Here is a 23794-nt window from a genome sequence, read left to right as displayed (position 1 = left end):
GAGCGAAAGACCGCTGCTGCCGCCAGAACAGAGGCCGCATACGCAGTATATGCATCAATAAGGTACTTAACAATCGGTAGAATAACGAGGACGCATCCGAAGTCAAACGGTGCCGAGAGGATAATGCTTACAGCCCAGTATATGTAGGATAAGTAGCCATCTTGGCACGCGCTCTATAAGGTGTAAAGGGAGCCTTCTATTCTGAAACTACTTTGACCAAAGTCCTTGCTTGTACAGTTGTGCCACTCGTGTTTTGGCCCTCTTGCAGTTGGAGTCAAGTACTAATATCCCACCGCAGGCCGGGGCGGCGAAGTGTAAACCGAGCCACACCGGACTCGGCCCGTTACAGAATAGAATGGGACTAAGCAGAGACTTTTAACGAGAAAAATCCGATGATCTCTCGATGATCAATTTGAGTGCGTCAATACGCCAGTCATCTTTCTCCACGAAGCTGGTGATGTTTCCATCAAACACCATGTTCTGGGGGTTCTTCAGGTTGTACGCCGGCCAGAGCGTACGCATTGATTTCACTTGTAAAACACAGATATTAGCAAAGATATCTTGAAAGGTAGATTGATACATGGAGAAAAAAATACCTCGGTGATTATTGGGGGAGTGAGTCGCGGAAAAGCTCATCCACATTCGGCTCATAGTGTCACCCAACTGCTTGTAGCTCTGTTTCCGTTCGGCAGGCTCAACATCAAAAGCATTTGATGGCATGCCTAGTCCCAACACGTTATCAAAGACAAATGCAACCTCCTCAAAGTGAGTAGCTCCAAGGTAGAGGGGATCGGTGGCGCCAGGAATCGTGTTGAACCGGTAGCTGTAGCAGGGGACGCCATAATGAGCCCAAGTTTCGCACGTGTACCGCCGTCCGGCAATGAACATGACGTCTCCGGTATACCTAGCGGCGCGCAAGAACTGAGCTCCGTAGGGCGCAGAGACTGGGAGTGTATCATCCGATTGACCATGGGTCGAGTTGGTGCCCGGCTCAGGGTACGCTTCCAGCAAATCGCGGATAGTTGCGTTGGTAGTGGTATGTACATACGGGTATTTCTCGATGAAGCCAGCAAATTCTTCCGTGGTATTGACGCCCATGCCAGCAAACACCTTGCCCTCGTCGGTATTAGCACCGATAAGCAAGGGGACCTTGACAAATCGGCCACTAGCAAGAGCAGTAGAGGCGTACTCGGGGACAAGGGTTCCGTCGATAACAGGTAAGAACGAGAGACTAGCGAACGCCGTGTTCAAAGTGTCAAAAGGCGCGGCGCGTAGGCATTTCAACGTGTCGGAAGCATCTGTGCAGTTTATTGCCTTCAAAACACTCTCATACGTTTTCTGGGACTGGGCATCTGACGGAAAGCTCAGAGCATTGTAAGGTCCGCCGCTCTGACAAATTGCAGCATTAAAGAGACCATCATCCCGCCCCCCATTGGCCAACAAGTGAAAGCCCACCGAGAGAGCACCGGCTGATTCGCCTTGGATAGTGACGCGCCGATGGTCACCTCCGAAGGCTTCAATGTTTTCCTGGATCCACCGGAGAGCAAGTCGCTGGTCCTGAATACCAAGGTTCAGGAGACCTTGCTTGCGAGCTTCATCCCCGGCCAAGAAGCCCCATCCCTGAAGACGGTAGTTCATGGTCACCACAATCGATGGCTGGCCAATCTGAACCGACTTGTCAACCAGAGCGGTAGTGTTGTACCTGGCATCGGCAGAGCCCCCTTCTTGGAAACCGCCGCCATAAATATAAGTTAGCACAGGAAGACGCGCGTTGGGTTTCGTCCCTGCTGGCCGGACCACATTGATTGTTAGGCAGTCCTCGCTCTGGGGGTACCTGGTGGCGAGATCGGCGGGATCCAATGGCAGGCCTAGTAGGTAATTGATACAGTGAGCGCCGTATGCCGTCGCATTTAAAGGGGACTTCCAGCCCTCACTGATGGACTGGGGCGCGTTGAAACGAAGGTCTCCGATTGGGGGCTGCGCGAAAGGGATTCCTAAGAAAGCATCTTGGTTGTGGGACTCGATATAGTTGCCAACAACCGTTCCGTTCCGTATATGAACCGCTGGCACTGAAATCGGCTGTACAACTCCCGCTAAAGCATTGCAAGCCATGAGAAGCACAGCCGTAGTTGTAAATGGAAGCTGCATTTTGGGTTAAGCAAGATGGAGTTCAATTTTCTGAAGGAAGTCATAGTTTAGAACATTCGGAGCATAGAAATGTCATATTTATATATACACGTAGAGAGACCACCGCAGTTGAGCAATGACCTCTTGAGGGAAAGTTTCTTAGCGGAAAGTTTCTTAGCTACTAGGATCGATGTGAGCGATTTATAATCGACGTCTAGTTGAAGGCAACTAATATTGACATGATTCCATGCCGCCCGCGCGGCAGGCGTCAGATGCACCAATGAAGAAGCTCCCTCGGGAGTCAGTTGCGCGCCGTACAAAGTTTGTCTGTAGCATACAACGATAACTAACTATGGAATAATGGATGCTAGGATAATGACAGGGGTGGAAGTCCCTCAGGACAACGTCGAACCCAGAAGACGGGAAATGCTATCCCTGGTGGACTCCACTCCCATTCGTGCGAGCTAGCATTGGATTGGAATAGTAGCTGTAACCTCGGAACAGCGGCGACCAATAGGAGTCTAATCCGACCGGCTACTTTGTTTGGTCTGCGGTCCGTGGAAGATTGCCGGTGTATTTGTAAAACTGAGTGCTAAGGACAATAACTAGTTAATATATTACCAAGCACAAGAAAATGCAAACCTGTTACTTTATTCGATAGGTCTATAAATTTCATAGCAAAACACATTAACAATACAACGTAGGTGCATACCGAGTGGGAGAGTACAACTAGTGGAATACTGCAAATTCTTTATAAGGGGCACGGGGCTTATTTAACCACAAGCGTGTTACAAACCAATAAATTATGCATTAAGTATATGTTTCTCCTGCTTAAATGTCGCACGTAGCAAATGTCCGCCAAATATGGCACAGGAAGCAATAGAGACTCTTAAGAGCTATATAAGAATGGGTGGTTGTGACTTGCATTTGAGAACTAGTATAAATTCACTGTAATTAATCCCAATATACCAAGTAAACATAATAATTGTACTTTATCTCTCAATATACCGGGCGTAGCTAAAAGATTATTAAATGAACCTTAGCTAATTGACACTTTTGGTCATCTATTCCGACTCTGAGTGACCGAAGTAACCTGGTCTTGGACCCCGATATCTCCTTTTGAGTGGAACCCATGATTCTTCATTATAATGCTCCTGTACCTTGTTGCAGGGTCTCGAGGCCCCAATCTGTCACACCGATCATTTGAGGACTTTGAAACATAAAAGCCATGCTGCCGTCTCCAACCTTGGTTGGCTTTAGTTCCATGTTGCTGGCTTTGGCGTGAGTATCGGAATCTGGACCGTGTGCACTGGTGACCTTATGCAGACTAGCCCCGGCAGCACCAGACGGAAGCCTCCACCGCTTTTGGCGTCATGCTCACCCATAATCAACCCCATAAACTCAGACATGGTATTGCGGTGGTACCAAGGCGGCCTGAATGTGTCTTCTTAAACAAGCAACCGTGGCGGGAAGATGACAAAGTCTGCACTAGGGTTGCAGAGCACGGTATGGATACTTGGATCCGGGTGATCAAAGCTGGTGCTGCCAATATTATTAAAGCGACCAAGGTCATATTTGTAAGGATAATAGTTTCCATGCCAGGCCACAACATCAAAGGGAGTGTGTGCCTGGGAAGCTGCGAAGATGGTGTTGTGAATTTATTGTAGATTATCCACGGGGAGTCCTCCCAGTTGTCAAATGCTGCAACTGGCATCTCAAAGTCTCTAGTATTCGCCAGACCGTTGGAGCCAATCGGTCCGAGCTCTGGCAGTTTAAAGTGACCATCGTCAATTCCGAGAATGTAGCCACGGACGGGACCATTGGCAGACCAATACAGCACTCTACACCCCGCGGTATAACAGTAATCTCGTTAGGTCTCACTAGACTGCGACCGAATTCGGTTTGGATGTCCAGAACCCCTTGTTGCAGGACTATGAGAAAGTTGCCGTCGGACGAGTAAAAGGCTTCCTTGGTTGGCATTGAGCTCCCAGCCACAAAAATTTCGATGCCTAAACCTGACTTGACGGTCGGATCACCTACACCTCCAAGTCTTCTCAAGCCACGAGGCCAGTCTGCAACGTTATCCAGATCAAATGGATCCCATCTCAGCTGTTACGGGATTTAATAAATGTTGGCTGGCTCCTGAGAGATATCGGACCTCTCAAATGGAAGATGTGCCGCAGATGGTAGGATTCGATACAACCAACTCCGCAAGTTTTCACTCCGAGCGGCAATAAAGGCAGTTCCAGAGAGCTTCTTAGTGTACAGGCCATAGGGCGGCTTTTGGGGTGAATTAGCCGCCACAGGCAAGGCCCCAGGGACTGCCTCAGTTCTATTGATGTGTGTATCGTTAATAGAGCCTAGCAAGAACACCTAGGTTGCCCGCGGGTGGCATGATTATAGCTAGACGTACTGATGGTAAGATTGGAAGCCGCTGAGGTACCGATACTTCTCCGGGATAGAGAAATTGGTCACTGGCATGATTTGGAATAATTTGATAGGGATACAAGTAGGAGAGTTGGTTAAAACTTCTAAATGAAGCTACAGAATTATGAATGGAGGAGTATATAGGAATAGTAATGCTCCTGAAAGCGGTAGAGGAGGCTAACGTCGGTGGAAAGTATGGCTATTTTTATCATATATAACATTGAAGGACTAATCAAGGGAAAAGGCGCGTGGCATACATAGTCTTCAATTTACAACAGGGATTGTAGTTGCGATGAAGTTGGCCCATTTTTATTAGTAACCTGGCGTCGGAAGTTGTGGAGTGGTGGGAGAATATATAATTCGCTTCGAACAACTTGGCTAATAAGGAAATGAGCCGTCATAATCGCAGTCCTTGCTATTACACCAGTGTAAAATATTCTAAGCACATCTAAAAGCTTACAAGAAATTCTTAATTTTCTAGAAACTTCTCTTGTCGCCTACAAAAGCTCTAGACACGTAGTTTAATATTAGACAGCATCGGGATTTATTCTAGTAATTTATTAATAGTATATCTCCTTCTTTGACCTACCGTATTTTAACAGTTTATACTCTAAGAATAAACTTAAAATTTAAAATATCTTATTAGTCCTGGCTTCCTGTGGCAGCGAATTCGCTATTTTCTCTGGCTAATATCCCTTTTGGCATCATCAGTATCAAAGCTGCTCCTTAACATCGCCCTGCTACAGTTATTGGGGAAAACGTCATTGATCTTAAGGTATTTGAAGAGAAAAATGGCTTCTAAGAGTTGGACGCCGTCCGAGGAAAGCTTCATGTTTTCTCATCGACAACATTAAATGCCTTTGCCGCCTTGGGTCGACCCGTCCACTCCAAAGTCCGGACATACTTGCAGGATGTCCTAACGCAAGGGTCACCAAGGGCACATATTTTTCAGAACAATAATTCACTAATGCAGGAGGCAGTCTTGCCCTTAGGAAATGTGACCCTCACCTTCCCATGGATATCGGAGACTACACATATTTCTTTGTCGGCATCAATCATGCCTTCGCGGTCGGCTCTCTGTTTCGCGGGGCAGAGAATGCACTCCAGCCAAACTACAGGCATCTTCTTGTTGCTTGTCATGGCAGAGTTTCTTCTGTGGTCGTTTCAAAGACGCCAATTCGACGTCCGTCGGGCCAGATTCTCACTCATTCAGATACCGGCGATAAAGTACCTACCTTCTCCCCCTCTCGTCGTCTAGACATTGAACTGGAGCTCGGCGTCTTTATCTGCAAAGCAAGTCCTATAGGGCAACTTGCGGCACTTGGCGAAACATCTCAGTACATCTTTGGTTATGTTCTCATGAATGACTGGTCTGCTTGCGATATACAGGTTTGGGAATACGTGCCACTAGGACCATTTAATGCTAAGAACTTCGGCAATACTATCAGCTTATGGATTATTCTTCTAGATGCATTGGAACCATTCTCAGCGTCTGGTATCCTAACGAGACTGAGCTATTGCCGTATCTCCGGGAGACGCCAGCAACGGGCCAAACTAACCAGCACGACATCCAGCTCACGGTTACTCTTATTGCACCCGATGGAGCGGAACTGTCATTACACGTACAAACGCCAGGAATCTCATCTGGTTATTTCCACAGATGTTGGCTCACCACACTGTGTCAGGTTGTCCCATGAGGCCCGGCGACCTGCTGGGGAGCGGCACTATTAGTGGACCGGAATTTACTGCGCGTGGGAGCATGCTCGGACAAAACACGGGCGGCAGGCGGGGGATCGGACTGGTCAATGGCAATGAAAGACTATTCCTGCTTGACGGAGATGAGATTCGGATTGAGGGTCTTTGCGGAACGGAAGCACATGGGCTCGTAGGCTTTGGCGATTGCTCTGGAAAAATTCTTGAGGAAATTCAATTTAGTTGATATCGGAGCAAACAATGACCCAGTAGAATAGAATGGAACAGCCATTTTAGTAAAAACCTTTAATGCGATCGAAATATGTCTCTTTGTGATTGGACTAGACTTTTGTCTCATGACGTGACGGATCATGCTAGGCTTTTGTGCCAATGACGAATTTATCCCTAGCCCCATGGCGTAAATATTTGAGGTCCTAATAGACATACTCATCCCCTTGTAATTGTCCGGAAAAACTATTCCGTCTGTTTTGGTGTGGATGTATTTCTTTGAGGCCAATTGGGATGTTCAGTTTTTGCATCTTTGTAATACCATCCGACGGACCCGACGCCAAGTTTCACAATTACCGTCGAAATAGAGTGTAAATACTTGCCTCGCTTAACAAGTAATAGACACATTGAACTTGATATTCACAAGTTATGGTTATTGGGAGGATATAGCAGTGCCTCTTAAAGTCTCCAGTCATGTCTGCTGTGGCCGTCGCTGGTGGTCTAGGCGACATGGGCAGCCGTATTACGGGCGCCCTGGTCGAGAGAGGGAAATATGAAGTCTATGTAATGTCTCGGGAGGTAAGACCCATGCTGGAAATATCCCTTGAACGTGATTTATTCATGTCGATATCTAATGGGAAACGAATAGCTACCCAAAACCGTCGTACCTTCAAGGTCGCCTCCTCTGACTACTGTCATAGAGACAGACTATTCATCCGTGGATAAACTTGCCAAAGTTTTGGAATCTTATAACATACAAACCGTTATTTGCGCATTTTCCCTGGATTTTCCTGCCGCTAGCGACTCTCAAATAAACCTCATCCGAGCCTCTGAGATGGCCTCAACAGTGAATCGGTTTATCCCGTCCGAGTTCAACGTTGACTACGACTTGCCGGACGAAGTCCTGCCGTATCCGCACAAGAAGTTCCACACCAGTGCGCGTCGGGAACTGGAGAAGACAAACCTTGAGTTCTCATACATTTATGCGGGCATGTTTATGGACTATTTTGCTATGCCAAACTTGGAGACCTCTCTTCGCGAGGTTTGTTTCATAGTAGATCCGACCAATGGTGTGGCCAATGTCCCAGGAGATGGAGAGTCCAGGATGGCAATGTCCTTGGCCCAAGACGCCGCGCGGTACACAGCACTCGCCCTTGAACTCGACGCTTGGCCCCGTGTCATGACTACGGCAGCTAGTTGCATATCAATTAACCAGCTAATCACTTTGTTTGAGGAGAATTTAAAGCACCGGCTTGACGTTACGTACCAACCAATCCAGAAGTTGACCAAGCACGAGAATAAGCTGCTCCCCAGGAACATTACAATCGCTGACAGCTTCCCGGGTGGCATAGAGCAGGTCAAGGCTCTCACGGCAGACTTGGAGGCTTCTATAGCCCTGGGATCCTTCCAGTTTGACAAATTGACAGATCACCTGGACCTTGTCATGGAGTTCAGAGGAAGGACAGAACCACCCATGGTGATCGAGCGGTTGCTCAAGATGGCTTGGAAAGGGAAATAAAAATTGCGGGAATATCGGCAAACAGTCAAAGAAGCCGAGTTCATAAGTTTACGTTGAACTAAACAAGATATGCATATCTGCCAGGCACTATACTAGAATCTGTGACTGCCCTATTCGCTGCATCGTGTCTTGCCAACGCTCTGGGGTGGCAAATCCGCGACGTACTAGATCCCGATGATTCCACACCTCGTCGAGAATTTTTTGACCATTCCTGGTGTTATCGATTCCGAGGAGGTGTAAGCCGTCCCATCTTGAATTGATGTATTCACGCTGTTCCGCAATGTCTAGTTCCGCCCCTAGGACCACCAGACACCATCCCAAATTTGCCCCCGGTCCCAGAGCATCTGGCACCTGAGTGAGAAGCTGCAATGCTGTTTCCAGCGATTCTTGCGTCTCTGGCGTCAGGGCTTCCATCGGGGCGTGTGCGATGCGATGGACATAGATGTGTGCTGCATGACGAAATATCTCGGCCGTAGCACCCGCTCTCCGACGGAGCTCCTCCCTATCAACCCCGACGGTAACGGAGAATTCTTGCGGGGTATCATTGCACGACAATCCGATCATGATTTGGGAATTGTCTTGTAGTCGGGTGGATCGAATCCGGGTCTGGAGGGTCTCTGCTTGGCTCCGTACCCAATCCTCACTGATTTCTGCCTGTTTGGAGGCAACGTATAGGCGAGAGGCAGCAGCCTAGACAGAAGAAAGATCAGCAAGAAATAGCAACAAGCAGACCGGTTTCCCTACCATAAGCCTTGGAAGTCGCGCTGAACATCCAAACAGTGCATCGACTGTGTAGCCTCGATCAGAGGAGGCGGCGCCCATCCATTCTTCTAGCTCAGGAATGGTTGAAGTCCCGAGGTTCAAGGCGTTCTGTGTATCAATAAGACAAACCCAGTTCTTGAGAAAGGAATCGATATCGGAACAGTCTCTTCGGCCCTGAATCCATCCGCGAATAGCAGTGTGGTGGCCTTTCCAGCGGCTTGATCCTGAAAATACCTGCACAGAGGTGTTAGTTGGCACCCGTTTCACAAATTTCGATAGTGATTCACCTCGTATGAAACCAAGAGCAGCATGGCAGCTAATGTAGCAGGGCTTTTTATGAGACGCGGGTCGGTGAATCTATCACGGACAGCCTTGCAAGCGGCTCGCAAATATTTACGGGACATGGTATCTGGTATACGCTGCCACCGACTATGATGCGATGCAGCCACAGCCAGTGCCGCGTTGAGGACGCATGGCTCAGTGAGTGCCATAGGGAGCAGTGACCGGTATCCGTTATCATCGTGGTCAATCGCAAGTGCGATGCGGGCGATATTCCCTGCACAACTCGTGCTCTGTTAAACAGGCTCACCACAATGAAGACATGCTCGGATGTTTGTGGTTTAAACATACGAAGAAAATGCTGCATGTAGAAGCTCTCTGTCGTTGGTAGGGTCAGGGTTGATATTGATGAAGGTAAGGCATGTCTGTCGAGTCGGACAGCATCAGCAGGCAGCGATCCTTGTGCCAACGACCCGGATGCTCGCTGCTTGTGTCGCCTTTGTTGTTTTGGCGCCCAGATGTCCTTGGGCCACGATATTCTTACTCCATAGCCAGAACACTTTACACCTCGTTCGTGACAAGCTCGGCATTCTACGGGGAAACAGAAACGTTACAAATTAGACTCGGCTGTTGGCAAGGCATGTGGAAACTATGTTCACTGGGGCAAGTCGCGGGACTATTCAGGCGTACTGGGAAGCATGCGGTCGCATTTCCTTTTGTGGCTAAGACATGTCCAGCAGGCGCCATCTTCATTGTCGAGTTCAGGGTTTCGAAGTGTAAGGTCCATCGCAGGGAATTAATGCTTTAGGTACGGATTCCGGCACAACATATGCGGGGGAACAGAAATGAGAATGGCAGACCTGGCTATTGGAACAGTAGATGGGGAGTCGGGTGCCCCGGATGAGTGACAAAGCTAACATTGGAATATGCTGGGGCCGAGAGGGACATGGAGCATGAAAGCCTCTGAGGCAGGCCGGAGTACCGGCACAACCAGGCATGCCGATGTCGCAGAAGTACGATCCCTCATTGCCGATGGCTCAGGTTAAGCCATCCGCGTCACTGAAACTGGTTCACCCAACCAGGAGGCTAACATCTTACTAACGAATCAATTTCTCATCAACAATAAAACACAAGCGTATACATACAAGCAGGGAATGCGATAGCTTGGGCAGAAAAAATAAAGCACATACATTGTCGTCGCAGCCTGTTCCCTTGCCAAGGAGAGCTGACCTGGCAGTTGGGCCACTGATGCCGGGTAGTGCCTCTGTAGACTGAAGTCGCAGAGCTTGGTGTGACGGCTGACTGTTATAGCGTTGGCTATTATAACTTGACTTGGCCAAAAGTTAAATTTGGACGAAAGGAAGTTGTTTGTTTTTTTGTATTAAAAAGAGGTAGGAGAGACACTACGCTGGCAGCAATAATGGTAAATAGCAGAGAAACGATGCACGGAACGTCGAGATCTAAAATGAACAACTTGTTTTAGCATGCCATATTGTCTAGGGCGATTGAGTTTATGTTTAAAAACACCAATGTATAGCTCTGTTATTCAGGAAATACGTGTTCTAGACAAAACAGTCCACTACCTACGCCACCAATCTATGTCTTCCTAAATCCAGTCACTAATGGCTATGTCGCGATGCCGACTTATAAGCGACTGCATACCGCGGGGTCGAGAAAACGATGGTGCTGCCTCGGTGAATAAAGAAAGTATCACCAGGGAGGAGCTTTGCCTCATTGCCCGTTTCATCTCTAATGTGAAGCTCGCCTGTTGAAACAAAACACACACTGTTAGTATCTTCTCAATGAGCACTTGGTATAATTCGTACCCTTGATAACAACTCCTGTCTCGTCATATTCATATTTCGGCGCCGGGTCTGGTCTTTCGAGATAGTCTAAAAAGAACATGGAGCTAGTTAAAGGGCTTGGTGCTTCGGGTGATGAGGTAGAGAAGACATCGGCTAATGAAAGAAGACGTTATTATTTTTCACTTGCATGCGCGCCCCTACTCGTTTCAAGGCGCCAGTCTTTGTTCGACGTCTCTTGCCAAGCTTACCAAAGTACACATTAGGAGGCCCAGGGACCAGTTTAGGGACCCTGTGAAAATGTGCTTCGCTCTTCCACTCGAAAACCATTGTTGAGGCGTCTTGTTGATAACTTGTCACAAAATTGTAAGTAGAGAGGTTTGATGGTTGTAACAAAACTCATCTCATAGCACTTCCGATTAGTCTTTATACTCTAAGAATTGCCTGCTGAAACAAAAGGGATGTCAAAGACTACTAGAGTCCATATCAGAGACCAACGGGATGTTTATCCTGCATGTGGGGAGTTTTGAATAGCTATGCCCTGCCCACCAAGACAAGAATTTCAACCATTTGAAACTTGTAATGTTCACACTATGTCATGCTCGAACATCAAATCTACCGGTTGTAATATAGAAAATATAAGGTTTCAGCCCACGGTCCGTAAAGGAAAAATATAGAATAAAAATTGCTATTAACGCAGAGTAAGATGAACATAAAGCACCAGACGAATGCAAAGCCAGGACGATATGCCATTACAATGACGGCAATAGTTCATTTAATTTCAACACATTTCACGACTTTTTACAAGGCCTTGGGAGTCTGGCTGCGCGATTTTCTGTTGCGTAGTCATAGACTAAAAAGTGAACTCTCTCATCGCAAGAGCCAGAGTCCTGCACTTCCTTCTTGCAGCAGATACATTATAGCAAAGATAAGATGGGCTATAATCGCTGAAAGAATGCCCTTTCTCACACTTCACACTTGGTTACAACCTCGTCACTTGCTCCGCCACTTAGAACTACCACGCCGACACGAATCACGATACACGTGGTTAGGTAATTGCCCAGCAATGCGACTTTAGACTGTCTTGGCGCTACTCCGCGTTATTGGCCCCCGGGAGTTGGGCGAATCAAATATTATTCCCGTCTCCATTCCGTAACAACTCATCATTCGTTGAGCTGCTCCTTCAATGCCGCCGCGCCTCTTTCATGCGCAGGCACTCAATTATCCGAGGAGGTATCTTAACGGTACGGGTTATTGCTGCTTGGTCCGTGCAATCTTCTGAAATGCTTCGGGATTCGGGATCGTCCCCACGGAGAATTAGTCCCACGTTGCAAAGAGGCCTTACTACGTAACGAAGGGTAGTGCTGCCTGACTTGTGTCGTTTCAATGGTATATTCGCACGTTTGTGCTAGAGACTTCCAATCACTTCAATGTTTCAGAAAATCGGCGGCTAGATTGGCCCTACTCACCTCTGGTTTAAAATTATATGCATTACGACAGTGCATTTCCTCTTGGATAGCTCCGATAATCTAACATCTGCCTACCCGTCATCACACCACCAATCTTCACCATGCTATCACAGCCTCTGCACGTACTCATTGTCGGAGCCGGCTTCGGCGGCTTGACTGCGGCCATTGAGTGCCGGCTCAGGGGGATGAAGGTGACTGTCATTGAGACTTACCCTACGAGTCTCAAGTACGGCGATGTCATCGACTTCTTCCCCAACGGAGGGCGTATTATTGAGAAATGGGACAACGGCGCAGTTGGCCGCGAGCTGATGAACATCTGCATCAACCAAGGTGACCGCTTCCTGTACTTCAAGGCAGATGGCTCCTTGATATGGTCAGAAGACTGGATCCTGCAACCTCATCACTTCTGGAGGCAGTATGCTGGTCACCGCGGCCAGATCCACCAAGTTGTCTTTCGCTATGCCGAGAGGCTCGGTGTCAAGTTTAAGCTCGGCGAGCGCGTCGAATCATATGTGGACGGTTCCAAACCGAAAGTCATCACGACTAGTGGTCAATCATATGAAGCCGACGTTGTAATTGCTGCGGATGGCCCACGCTCAATTGCACGACAGCAAGTTCTTGGTTTACCAGACACCAAGGTGAATAGCGGCTATGCGATTTTCCGGGCACATTTCACCCTGACGGAACGACATAAAAATAACGAATTCCTTCGCGACTTCTGCGATCCTACCAAAGATGACACTTGTCTTTGGGCTGCCCATGATAGCCACATGCTCATCTACACCTGGAACAAAGGCCAGGACCTTGGCTGGGTTTTGACACACAAGGTTTGTTTTTCTGCACTTGTCAAATAGATTTCGCTCACTGACGCTCCATCCAAGGATACTGATGATATAGGAGAATCCTGGTCATATCCAGGCAAGAAGAGCGATGTTTTGGCCTGTCTCCAGGAGAGTGGCTTTGAACAGAAGCTATTCGAAGTCGTCAACGAGACACCAGACGAAGATATCGTCGACTACAAACTCGTCTGGCGTGACCCCCTGAAAACGTGGCTTAGCCCTTCATCCCGCATCGCAGTAATTGGTGATGCTGCACACTGCCATCTTCCCACCTCGGCCCAAGGAGGATCCCAGGCTATGGAAGATGGCGTGGCTCTGGCTATTGCCTTGGATCGGGCCAAGGGAGATGTACCATTGGGAATGAAGGTTTTTGAGAGGATCCGCTTCAACCGCTCTCATATTACGCACATGGCATCGATCTGGATCCGAGATGGCTACCATAATGTGGACTGGGAAGGCGAAGAGATCAAGAAGAATCCTCAAATCCTCAACCTCCCACGACCAAGCTGGGTCATTGAATATGATATTGCTGCGGAGTCGGAGAAGCATTTTGACCAAATATCCAAAGACGTAAAGGACGGCCGGCAGGGGACAATAGAGGAGTTATCATTGCCGGCCGGCGGTGACTATCGGCCGGAAAGCAGGATTGTCAAGAAGGCAGACAAGGTCATTACGGTGTAATTAAACATATCCTACCTGATAAAATATTGACAATGTGGTCCCAAACTTCCACTGAATACGCTTTACTACATGCTTTTTCTTTTAGGATAATTATGATGTATTTATTCAAAGTATTTATTCAAATACCGTGTATTTCAATGTCGTAACTGGATCCTACCTACTACTTGTAAAAGAACGGTATACACTTTAGTAACTAGGAAATATTTATCGAGGTTTGAGAAGCCTAAGATGGTGTATTGAGGGCTCAAAATTGCTTTCAGAGGAATCATTAAGTGAGAAAAAAAAGGGGAAAGAAGGGGGGGGTGGACTGCTTGCTATCTGGGTGGCAACTGTGAAAGTCACGGCGGAAGACCGATTCAAAGAGTGCGTTGATCATACAGGATGGGAATATAACCGAGGTAAACTATTTATAGAAGGCGCAGTGATGTAGCATTCGATTTCAGGTCAGACTCTGCCACTAGTGTATAGCTGCATGTGTCTTTATCAATGCAAGCCTGATCCCAGTTTGGTCCCAATATTATTTACCCCAAGTGCGGAGTCCGAATCTGCGGGGATAGATGTACAGGGCATATCTACTAACATTCAAGCCAATGTTGTCTGGTTTATTGGGCCTGTGCTAAAATGCTATCGGTAGCTGTTACACAACGCGCAGCGTGTCAACTCCGGGCCTAGCAAAGCCATCTTCTTCTAGCCCTATCATATCCCTGCCGTGGTGCACGTACCTGTCATGGAAAAATAGATAAGTCGCCAGTAATCTAGCCTATGCCCATTTGGAGGACTTTGGAGATCTGAGAATGAAACGCTGTCTTCCGACACAACCCATGGCGATCAAGAGGAAATTGCCACATGCGCTATCATCACCTGGTATACAACCGCCGTACGATAGACACACATTATACTGAATATATAAAAATAGGCGTCTTGTGGGCTTTGCTGTCCTCAAATCTAGGACACTCGTTGATTCGATTACACGGAGGAAAAATTCTTGTTGAGGCAGTTGACCTGCTTGTACTGGATATCACTCATCATCGCCATAACTGTTATACCAACTTGGCACATCTACTGGATCTTACTTATATCTACCATGTCTGATACGGATAAGTTGAAAGGGACGACTTCGCTTGATCTGGAATCGAGCACCACAAATGAAGACCGAGGTACTCAAATTAAGAAGCGATTCAACTTCTGGACCGCGGTTGGCATCGCGGTATGCACTTCGGGAGCCGTGAGCTTGTCCTATATTCTTAATTTCCCCTCTTCAGGATTGTCGTTAACACCTAGTAGTGGGAAGGATGGACGGCTTCCATTGCACAGGGCCTCTTGGGAGGAGGTTCCGTAGGGCTGCTCTGGGGCTGGGTTTTCGTCTCCGTCGGCATCTTGTGCATGGGCCTAGCTCTTGCCGAGTTTGTTAGGTCCGAACCCTGACACCGGACTGCAATTCCAAGGTACTGATAGTTTGATAGCATGTGGCCGTTAGCTGGAGGCCAATACGTCTGGGCAGCGAAGCTTGCGCCACCACAGTTGGCTAGAGTATTGGTACGAGCATAGTCTTCTTATTTAAATGAAGCTGACATTTACATTTCAGAGCTGGTTCACTGCTTGGGCCGCCCTAGCAGGTATGTGGCTTGGGACGTTATCCTGTGGAATTGGAGTTTCACTCCAGATCCAGAGCTACGCCGTCATCTCCAGAGGCTACGTGCCAGAAACGTGGCACACGTTTTTGGTGAGTACACCAAACTGTGAATAAATCGAGATGAAGCCCGACTAATCTTAAAAGATGTGTGTCGCCTGCTGTGGCCTTTGGATTATGATCAACATATGGGCGGTTGACATGTTGCACCAAATCAACACATGGGGTACGGCGAGCCATCTTTATGTCCTGATTTAGTGTCCCAGAGCAATATTGATTGACTTGAGCTTAGTTCTTGTTATCCACGTCACAGGTTACTTTGTTCTTATCGGTGTGCTGCTTGGATGTAGCTCTAACAAGCACGACGCCAAGTTTGTCTTTACCGACTTTCAAAATCATACAGGATGGGATAGCAATTTCGTTTCTTGGAGTGTCAGCCTTCTTGCGGCTTTGTATGCGTTCTTCTCCCTGGATTCTGCCAGCCACTTCAGTGAAGAGATTCCTAGAGCAAACGTCTTCGTCCCCCGGGCCAGTAAGTCCCTCACACTAATGATCTAGACTCATGCTTGGCTAACATTGTTTTATAGTGTGTCTCCAGGTCGTGGGCAACTCTCTCATGACTTTCCCTTTTATCATTGTGGTACTCTTCTGCATTGGTGACATTGACGCTGTTCTTCAATCGCCAATTGGTCTCATGAGTCCATTCACCCAGATTATTGTGAATAGTACAAACAGCATCCCAGCAGGCATAATCCTTAACCTCATTAGTACTCTCGTCGCATTCGTTGCCGGCTGCGACCTCACAGGTGCAGTTGCAAGGGCGATTTGGTCCATGGCCCGTGACAAGGCTCTACCTCAATTCCTGGCTAAACTAGAGCCTAAGCGGAATGTGCCAGTATGGGGCAATCTTGTACTTGTCCTTCCCTCTATTCTGGTGTACATGATATATATATGGAATACCACCGCTTTTTACGGAATAATGGCAGGAGTGCTAGTGGCGTTCCAACTTTCTTACATTATCCCCATTGGCCTCTACATCGTTTATGCTGCGTGGAAGAAGGATCTTATCAAGGGCCCGTTTAACCTAGGGAGATTATCCTACCCTTGCCATGTAGCGGCGTTCATTTTCGGCTGCTTTATGACGATTGTAATGTCGTTCCCTGTTTATCAGCCGGTTACGGCTGCGAATATGTGAGCAAGAACATATCTCGACTCAAAGTATATGGCTAACCGCGACTAGGAACTACGCTAGCATTTTAGTTGGCGCTGTGCTTATCCTATCTCTTTGCTCTTGGTTTACTTGGGGGAATAAACACTACCAGGGTCCCCTCGAGAACAGTGTTCATGCCGAAGACGAGGACAGTGTACATGTGTATGCTGCTTGATGGCCTCTGGATGATACATAGTTCGCTGATTAAAATGGAAAAGGTTCTTTTCCCATATGGCAAAAGTACCCGATGTTGTGTTCGACCCCTTAACAAGTCGCCATGAATACTTGTAATATTTTCTTTGCAGTGATTCTCAATCTGAGGTGATACTACAATACTCTAGCACACTTTAAATCTCAACTAGCACGCTGCAGCTGGATTACCTGGTGGGCAACTTGCATACCACTCTGAACAGCCCCATCAATCCAACCTCGCCACCCATCAGACCAGTCCCCGCTTGCAAAGAACACACGGCCATGTGGCTGCTGAAGAGCTTCCAGATGCTTGGTAGTGACTTTGGGAGGCAAATAACACCAAGTGCCTTTCGAGAACTCATCATTGTTCCAGTCGTGAGAAACCTTTACAATGATAAATATTAGTACTTGCAGTAGTAAGTATTAATCTCGTAAAGGAAGCGTCTTACAATTCTCTCTATATCAACGCTGTCGCGTTTTTCTTTGGGAAGCAGATGTAGAGCGGCTTCCTTGATCGCGTCTATGTTGTCGAGTTTGATTCCATTCGGTCTCTCGGGATCTGGCCCAAAACCGACTAGATGAGAGTCGTTTGCACGAGTGAGGCCGTCTCCAAAGAGAGAAATAAGGCCCTTTCCAGCATTACACATGCCACTCCATGAGAGGAAATCAGGGCCCTTGAGGTCGACGTGAACTTTGTTACACTTGTTGACAGACCCTTCCAAGGCTGCGTTGAGTTTGACAGCGGGTAGGGGAGGGCTGAAGGTAATAGAAGACAAAACATTTAGAGGTATAGTGGAAATAACAGCCTTTGCTCTGAAAGTCTGTCCACCACGGGCCTTGACGCTCACTATTCCGTCGGTGGATTCTTCGATGCTACACACAGGGGTATTAAAAGTGTAGGAAAGATTTCCGGTTGACAGTGTGTGCTCAAACATGCGGCGATGCAGCCTACTATTGCCGCTACCGAGTCTTGTATGCAGGGCAATATTATTCAGCCCATTTGGTTCATGTGAACCCAGGGTCCACCAGCGAAGTGCGTCTAGCAGTCCCATGCGGTCGAGGGAATTACCACCCATCTGCTGGAGGAAGCACTCTAGAACAGCTGTTTCCTCTTTTGTGAGCAAGTGTCGAATCTCATTAAGCCGGTCTAGGCAGGAAATCTGATCCCACTTAGCCATGAGCTCCGGGGACTGCCCAGTGGCAAAGGGATATTTCCATGTCTGGCGCAGGTGGTCGCCATCTATATTACAAAAAAGCTCCCAGGCTTTGCCAGTAATCTCGTCCTATGTTTCGAAAGTGGCTCAGAATCTGGCTTTGCTTGAATTCTCGATGTGTGGATATTGAACTTACCTCCATGTCGTGGGACATGTTTCGTACGTCGTCACCTGAAGTCAAGGTGCAATAATCTTCCTTACTGCCTGGGTTCTGAGTAACTACCCAGTCGTTGTGAAGGCCGTACAGAGAAACCTCTCTGTAGATATGTGGCATATGCCAGTGAATCCAGGTGCCGCCCATTTCGTAATTAGAGCCATTAATACTAGCATTCCACGACCGGCCTCCGAACCTGTCGCGAGCCTCTACCAGAAGTGTTTGCTTGCCTGTACGACATAGTATTAGTGACGTTGCTACTGCTATTCATCGTGGTCTGGATAATAGCGGAAGGGTCTCTCTACCTTGAACGGCTAAATCTCTGGCGGCAGTCAATCCTGCATAGCCGGAGCCGATGACGATAACGTCATAGACGAGCAATTTCGGAGCGGCAAGGTGGACGGGAGGCGATACAACACTGATCGAAGGCAGCCCGGTACTTCGGCCAGCAGAAGGCGTCCAGGTAAAGCCATCCTTTGTCTGAGCCATGGGGAATAAAAAGACAAGAGATACTGATTATATACTGATAACAAAAATGGATATAGTGGAATGCCAAGTGTCGGGTAAAGCAAAATATTGGATAGTGCAACGTGCAAGTCGCAATTGCATAACATAACATTTCTGAACTATAGCTAACTTGACAGCACCGGGCGTCTTCACACCACTACATTCTTATATCTAACTTACCAGTAGTTGACGCTTGCTAGTTTTTACCCCGGGTCGTGGAAGCCTTCTGATTGGTCTTAATTTTCCACAAACGCCAACTCGTATTTCCGACACCGTTTATCTACTACACAGGGAGAGACAAGCCTACCTCCTTCCTCTGTCTTCCTTTGCCAAGAATTGTCTCGTACATGTAATTTTCTGTCAGGCCCATACAAGTGTCAACCAAGTTACCCCTCCCCCTGCCTTTCCCACTGCTATTCCGAAGACGATCTCGCTCAAGCCACCGGTTTGCGGCATCTCTATGCAGTCAATACACCTTGGCTCGCAACTTGTAAGGTCTAATGAATACACTTATTAGAGCTTTGAATTCGCCTTGGAGTGTTCTTGAGTTTGGTTTGTAAACTACGTCGTATAGACTGTAGTGATGCCGCCTTGAGTGAAGAGCGACAATTATAATGGGATTTTTGGGAGAGAAATTGACTCGTAATGCTTTTAAACGGCCGAATCGCAGTCCCCGAACAATAGCATCGTCAATACCTTACCTCTGTTCATGACACTCTCGGGTTGTTGATGATATCATCAGGGCCTAGCACGCATCACGTGGCTCGCGCGCATGTAGCTACGCCCACGGTATCCGCGGCCTCCGTACACATTATCGACCAGTCACAAGAAGCTGGGCAATGTGAGATCAGAGACGGCAGATGAAACAGTAGGCGGTCATGCCCCTACCCTTGTCCTTGGCCCCCCCTCTCGGGTATATCATTCTGGGCCACTATCACCGTCCAAGTCAAACAGAGCGTTCAAATGTTGTCCGTGCAATGCCGCCTCATGAGCCGAGAGTCGCCAATGTCCTACAACAGAAGCAAAGTCACGTCAGCGTGCGACGCATGTCGCAAACGTCGAGTAATTCCCTGCCATCCATTCCTCCCTGGCTTAGCATGTAATAACTGTACCAGGTGAAATGTACAGGCACATTGCCGTGTTCATTTTGCCTCGAAAGCCGCCAAAGATGTGTCTATGACAAGAATCAAGGAAGACGTGGGCCGAAGCCTCGACGGCAACCCCAGGAACGAGTAATCCATGAGCTTGCCCCGGCACCACAACCGAGGGACTCTTTCCCCAGTAAAGTCGTCTCGGTCGGTGATTCGAAATGGAAGCCCATCGAACCAGTCGCACCCGTGGACATGAATCTCTGTCTGCCCACCGGGAACGAAAACAACAGCGGACTTGAGGAAGATACTGCCACTTATTCTGACGCAGAAAGCAATACATTTGACGGAAGCTCATCCCACAGTATTCCAGATTCCTGCACGTGGGAAGCCAACTTAGGAGAGATACTTGCTAACAGTACCCCTCATGACGGTTTGAAGTATGTTCAATTCCACATCGACGTAGTTTTCCCTCGAACCCTCGTACTAACTACATGTAAGCTCAAGCATAGATTCAAATCTGATCGTTCATTTACTAGAGCTTTTCTACAGTCGATGCCACTCCAATGTTTTGCAGGTAATCCCGAAATCGACCTTCTTTCCAATGATTGCTGCAAAAACCGCATTCCCTGGCCTCATATATGCTGTATGTGCCTGCAGCGTAGCATTCTCGGTGCATCCTATTGCTAGAATGCAGGCACGGGGAGAATCAGGGCCTGAAGAGGAGTTCACAAAGCTGTCAAGAGCCTCCGTGTGCAACTGGGACGACACTAGTAGGTATATGGACTACCTAAGAACATTTTGCGTACTCATAGCGTACGACGCGGCCAAGTCAAATGGCCAAAAAGCATGGCTGAATATAGGTAAGTTACACGCGCTGTGCTCCCGCCCAAAACATGTCTTACTGCCGGCCATTGACAAAGGCTGCTAGGACTCTCGAAGAGCCTAGCCCAGCTGTATCGGGCGCAAGGCCATCACGCCATCAATGACGTGCAGGATCTAGAGAACATAGAGATGTACCTTGAAACTGTTGAAACTACCCATTGCCTTGGTCACTCGGCTCTACAAACTTCTATTCTACACCGGCCTCTCGCCCAGCCCGCCTCGACCGACCAACGGACAAGAGACAAGCCAGTTGTACGTCTTGTTAATCTGCTAAAGCTTCTCATCCGTATTAAGAAACACAACGACACTTGTGCTTCTACCACCCAGGGTTTTCAGCCGTGGAAGATTGAATCCGAATTTCGGGAGCTACAGAATGAGGTGGAAAGAGACAGGTTGCACTACTCAAACACGCCTTTCCCTGAACATGAAGAGCTGTCGGAAAATGAAGACATGGCAGATGCTCACGCCGAGGCTATGTGCTTCTTAGTCTGCCACTGTTGCGATATAGTGCTCAATCTGCGGTTTCTTCCTATCCCGGAGTCACGTAGCACCACCGGCCAAGGTGTTGATACTTCGCCACCATGCATTCAGTTCCCTGGGGCACCACCTCTCTTCCTGTTGGAGAGAAGGAAGCGATGTGAAGCGAGCGCGGAAGCCATTGTCTGCGTTGCTCAAGAAATTGTCAGAAACGGGGGTTTCTTTCTCGTAAGTTTAAATTGATCATGGTCGCGCTTATGGATAGGCTTTGTACGTTACCCTGACACATTCGACTTTCTTTAGCATACCGCCCTACTCGGCTATTGTTGCATGCAGGCTGTGTTTGTCCTGATCAATCAACTGCATAGACTTACAAAACAACAAGAATCAGAAAAGCTTGTAGAGAGCACAGAATTTATCTTATTCCTATTAGAGGCGGTGAAGAAATTCTACTCTCCGGCAGGCATCTGGGTAAATTTATTTGTTGGATCTTATCATGAATCCCACATTAGTACTAATATTGTCTACCACAGGTTGATACAATTTCCCACGCAAAAGATGTGTCGGCACCATTGACGCATCAGAACGGCACCGTGGACGATGCTTTTCGGTCGTACTTTAGCCGCTTCACCAATATCAAGGAGCCGTGCTTTGTGCCGATAGCGTCCAAAGAAGGCTCCAACCAGGATTCTGCAAAGCTAAATAACGATAAACTTTCGTCTTCCCTAGCGACAGAGCCGAAATCTACGGCGGACATACAGGGTCGTAATAATGATGATGCCCAGACAGTGTGGGTGGATAAATACGCTAGCCACCTGTCAGAGGATATCGAAGTAGGGGCGCAAGATGAAGGACTCGGAGAGACGCCTAAGATCATCTTTGATGATTGGGGTCATGCCGGACCGGACTTATTACCACTATCTGCATCAGAGAGCCGCAGTAACACTCTTCCAACCACAGCCTCTGATAACTCGCACGCTTTACCAAGCCAAGAAAAACTGAGTTCTATCGTGCGACATGATGAATATCAATGGAACGGACTTGACCTTGGATTTGATGCCGGATCAGGAGCGCCGATAACAGGTATCGGATTAGGGGCCTCCATGCAACTTCCCTCTAGCCCTAGCTGGCTGCCGGCGGTTAGCTTTTTATGGCAAGAACCTACTTTATGTGAGCTGCCCTTGGTCTTGACGCCGGAGATATTCTCTGAGCTTATAGCCGAGGAATAGGTCTAGACTTTACTTTTAAAAAATGTAAAATTCTAAACTTGACCCGACAAAAACTCACAGCAACATCCGATGTCGTCTTGGCGCATTTTCCGAATCCCTAATTCCGACAACCGCCGTCCTCCGCTGCGGATAAACTTTCCCTCGCTAAAGACACCAATCTGATAGACTTTGTCACCGAAGAATTGGGGGATAGCCTTTCGTAGCAGATTCTGTCTTAGAGTCCTTGGATGCTGCCCTTCTAATCTTGGAAGATGATGACGTTCTTATCGTCATAATTCAATAATAACGTTTCCGTTATTTGACCCACAAATCGACATTCCTTTTCTCCCTGAGTAGCCAGATCCATCAGGGTGGGTATGAGACCATTGATGAGACCGTCCACGATATCGATCAAGCCCAGACCCGGAAGGCGCCTTGCTTTGGGACTCTCTAACGGGACAAGCTCGAGCCCGGGCGTGTGGAACATGATGATTAGAGGAACAAGAATACTGGTGACTTGTATATTGGCTGTGTAATATCGAACAAGGGTGCAGTTTATCTGAAGGAAGCAGGCCCGATTCCCAAGAAACAAATAGCGTGAATAGTTGGCAGAGGAATAAGGAGTGCACGCCTCCTTATATCCCAAGATTTCCCAAGCGCAACATCATCCGATAACGAGGCGAACGGCATAGTTATTCTACATTTTTAACTACTAGTGTTGGCACCGTTCGCGCGATGGGAGTCAGCCACGTCAGTGATGAAGTAATACAAAGTAAAAATGACCCGGCACCCGAACCATGTTCTGAGATATGACATTGTTGACCTGTCGGCCGCCTTTTGGTCAGACTGTCTTGGGTCACCCTGCCCATGACGGGCAAGCTGTGGATCCGATTGGTGTTGGCGAAGTTCGCGAACGAACTGCCGGCTGGAGTTGAGTCTCTTGTATGTGTCGAAAGGTAATCGGTTGCCTTGATGCGTATTCTCATCCTGAACTGTGCTTGGGTTATCGGCCCGGATCATCAAAGCTCGTGACCCTCCCTGTGTAAAACTCAATGGCCTCCTTACGACTCCGCGACCAAGACATGCGCTGTCTTTGCCTCCTCTGAGGCTTTCACAGCAGGGCTCGGGATGAGGCTATTCCTTTTACTGGCCCACGACCCCTGCTCGCAGGCTCATCACCACACCATCTTGGCTGTCAAGGAGCCTGTCGGTAGTTGATGGTACTGGATCACTTATTCGGACAGGGGTTGCGTAGCCGCAATCGCGATATTTCATTGGAGCCACTCTATGGTGACCGTTGTGCTTTCTCGAGGTGCAGTTGAAGCCACAGTGCCATCCATTTGTTTTATAACCAGTATTGAGTTCCAGGACGAAAATGATGCGTTTTAGACACTGTGGTTCGAA

General features: G+C 48.0%; 9 protein-coding genes across 9 annotated transcripts; 4 read left to right on the top strand and 5 right to left on the bottom strand.

Annotated features, from left to right (window-relative positions):
* Positions 1-375: 375 nt before the first annotated feature.
* On the bottom strand, positions 376-2148 carry LIP1 (Lipase 1; the record flags this gene model as incomplete). Its single annotated transcript, XM_014687563.1, has 2 exons — positions 376-530; positions 597-2148. 2 exons carry the CDS (start codon positions 2146-2148, stop codon positions 376-378), a joined length of 1707 nt encoding a protein of 568 aa, XP_014543049.1.
* Positions 2149-6948: 4800 nt separating this feature from the next.
* Positions 6949-7993, top strand: swnN_0 (Oxidoreductase swnN; the record flags this gene model as incomplete). The annotated part of the gene is made up of 2 exons (XM_014687564.1): positions 6949-7053; positions 7124-7993. 2 exons carry the CDS (start codon positions 6949-6951, stop codon positions 7991-7993), a joined length of 975 nt encoding a protein of 324 aa, XP_014543050.1.
* An 87-nt stretch (positions 7994-8080) lies between these two features.
* Positions 8081-9159, bottom strand: G6M90_00g000130 (uncharacterized protein; the record flags this gene model as incomplete). Its single annotated transcript, XM_014687565.2, has 3 exons — positions 8081-8683; positions 8738-8989; positions 9043-9159. 3 exons carry the CDS (start codon positions 9157-9159, stop codon positions 8081-8083), a joined length of 972 nt encoding a protein of 323 aa, XP_014543051.2.
* A 1494-nt stretch (positions 9160-10653) lies between these two features.
* On the bottom strand, positions 10654-11166 carry G6M90_00g000120 (uncharacterized protein; the record flags this gene model as incomplete). Its single annotated transcript, XM_066129478.1, has 3 exons — positions 10654-10799; positions 10861-10992; positions 11088-11166. 3 exons carry the CDS (start codon positions 11164-11166, stop codon positions 10654-10656), a joined length of 357 nt encoding a protein of 118 aa, XP_065985744.1.
* A 1240-nt stretch (positions 11167-12406) lies between these two features.
* Positions 12407-13825, top strand: fmqB (FAD-dependent monooxygenase fmqB; the record flags this gene model as incomplete). The annotated part of the gene is made up of 2 exons (XM_014687566.1): positions 12407-13132; positions 13187-13825. 2 exons carry the CDS (start codon positions 12407-12409, stop codon positions 13823-13825), a joined length of 1365 nt encoding a protein of 454 aa, XP_014543052.1.
* Positions 13826-14909: 1084 nt separating this feature from the next.
* Positions 14910-16840, top strand: HNM1_0 (Choline transport protein; the record flags this gene model as incomplete). Its single annotated transcript, XM_066129477.1, has 8 exons — positions 14910-15032; positions 15110-15228; positions 15289-15361; positions 15411-15548; positions 15603-15681; positions 15748-15987; positions 16043-16646; positions 16696-16840. The coding sequence occupies 8 exons, from the start codon at positions 14910-14912 to the stop codon at positions 16838-16840; spliced, it is 1521 nt and encodes a 506-aa protein (XP_065985967.1).
* A 179-nt stretch (positions 16841-17019) lies between these two features.
* maoN_0 (Monoamine oxidase N) lies at positions 17020-18714 on the bottom strand (the record flags this gene model as incomplete). Its single annotated transcript, XM_066129476.1, has 4 exons — positions 17020-17241; positions 17307-18140; positions 18208-18455; positions 18531-18714. The coding sequence occupies 4 exons, from the start codon at positions 18712-18714 to the stop codon at positions 17020-17022; spliced, it is 1488 nt and encodes a 495-aa protein (XP_065985643.1).
* Positions 18715-20511: 1797 nt separating this feature from the next.
* On the top strand, positions 20512-22411 carry G6M90_00g000080 (uncharacterized protein; the record flags this gene model as incomplete). The annotated part of the gene is made up of 4 exons (XM_014687569.1): positions 20512-20683; positions 20752-21410; positions 21486-21653; positions 21716-22411. 4 exons carry the CDS (start codon positions 20512-20514, stop codon positions 22409-22411), a joined length of 1695 nt encoding a protein of 564 aa, XP_014543055.1.
* A 238-nt stretch (positions 22412-22649) lies between these two features.
* G6M90_00g000070 (uncharacterized protein) lies at positions 22650-22877 on the bottom strand (the record flags this gene model as incomplete). The annotated part of the gene is made up of 1 exon (XM_066129475.1): positions 22650-22877. The coding sequence occupies one exon, from the start codon at positions 22875-22877 to the stop codon at positions 22650-22652; it is 228 nt and encodes a 75-aa protein (XP_065985571.1).
* Between the last annotated feature and the right edge of the window lie 917 nt (positions 22878-23794).

This window comes from Metarhizium brunneum, chromosome 1 (genome assembly GCF_013426205.1).
Source record: "Metarhizium brunneum chromosome 1, complete sequence".
NCBI classification, from domain to species: Eukaryota; Fungi; Ascomycota; class Sordariomycetes; order Hypocreales; family Clavicipitaceae; genus Metarhizium; species Metarhizium brunneum.
This window is presented reverse-complemented; position numbering and strand designations above follow the sequence as displayed.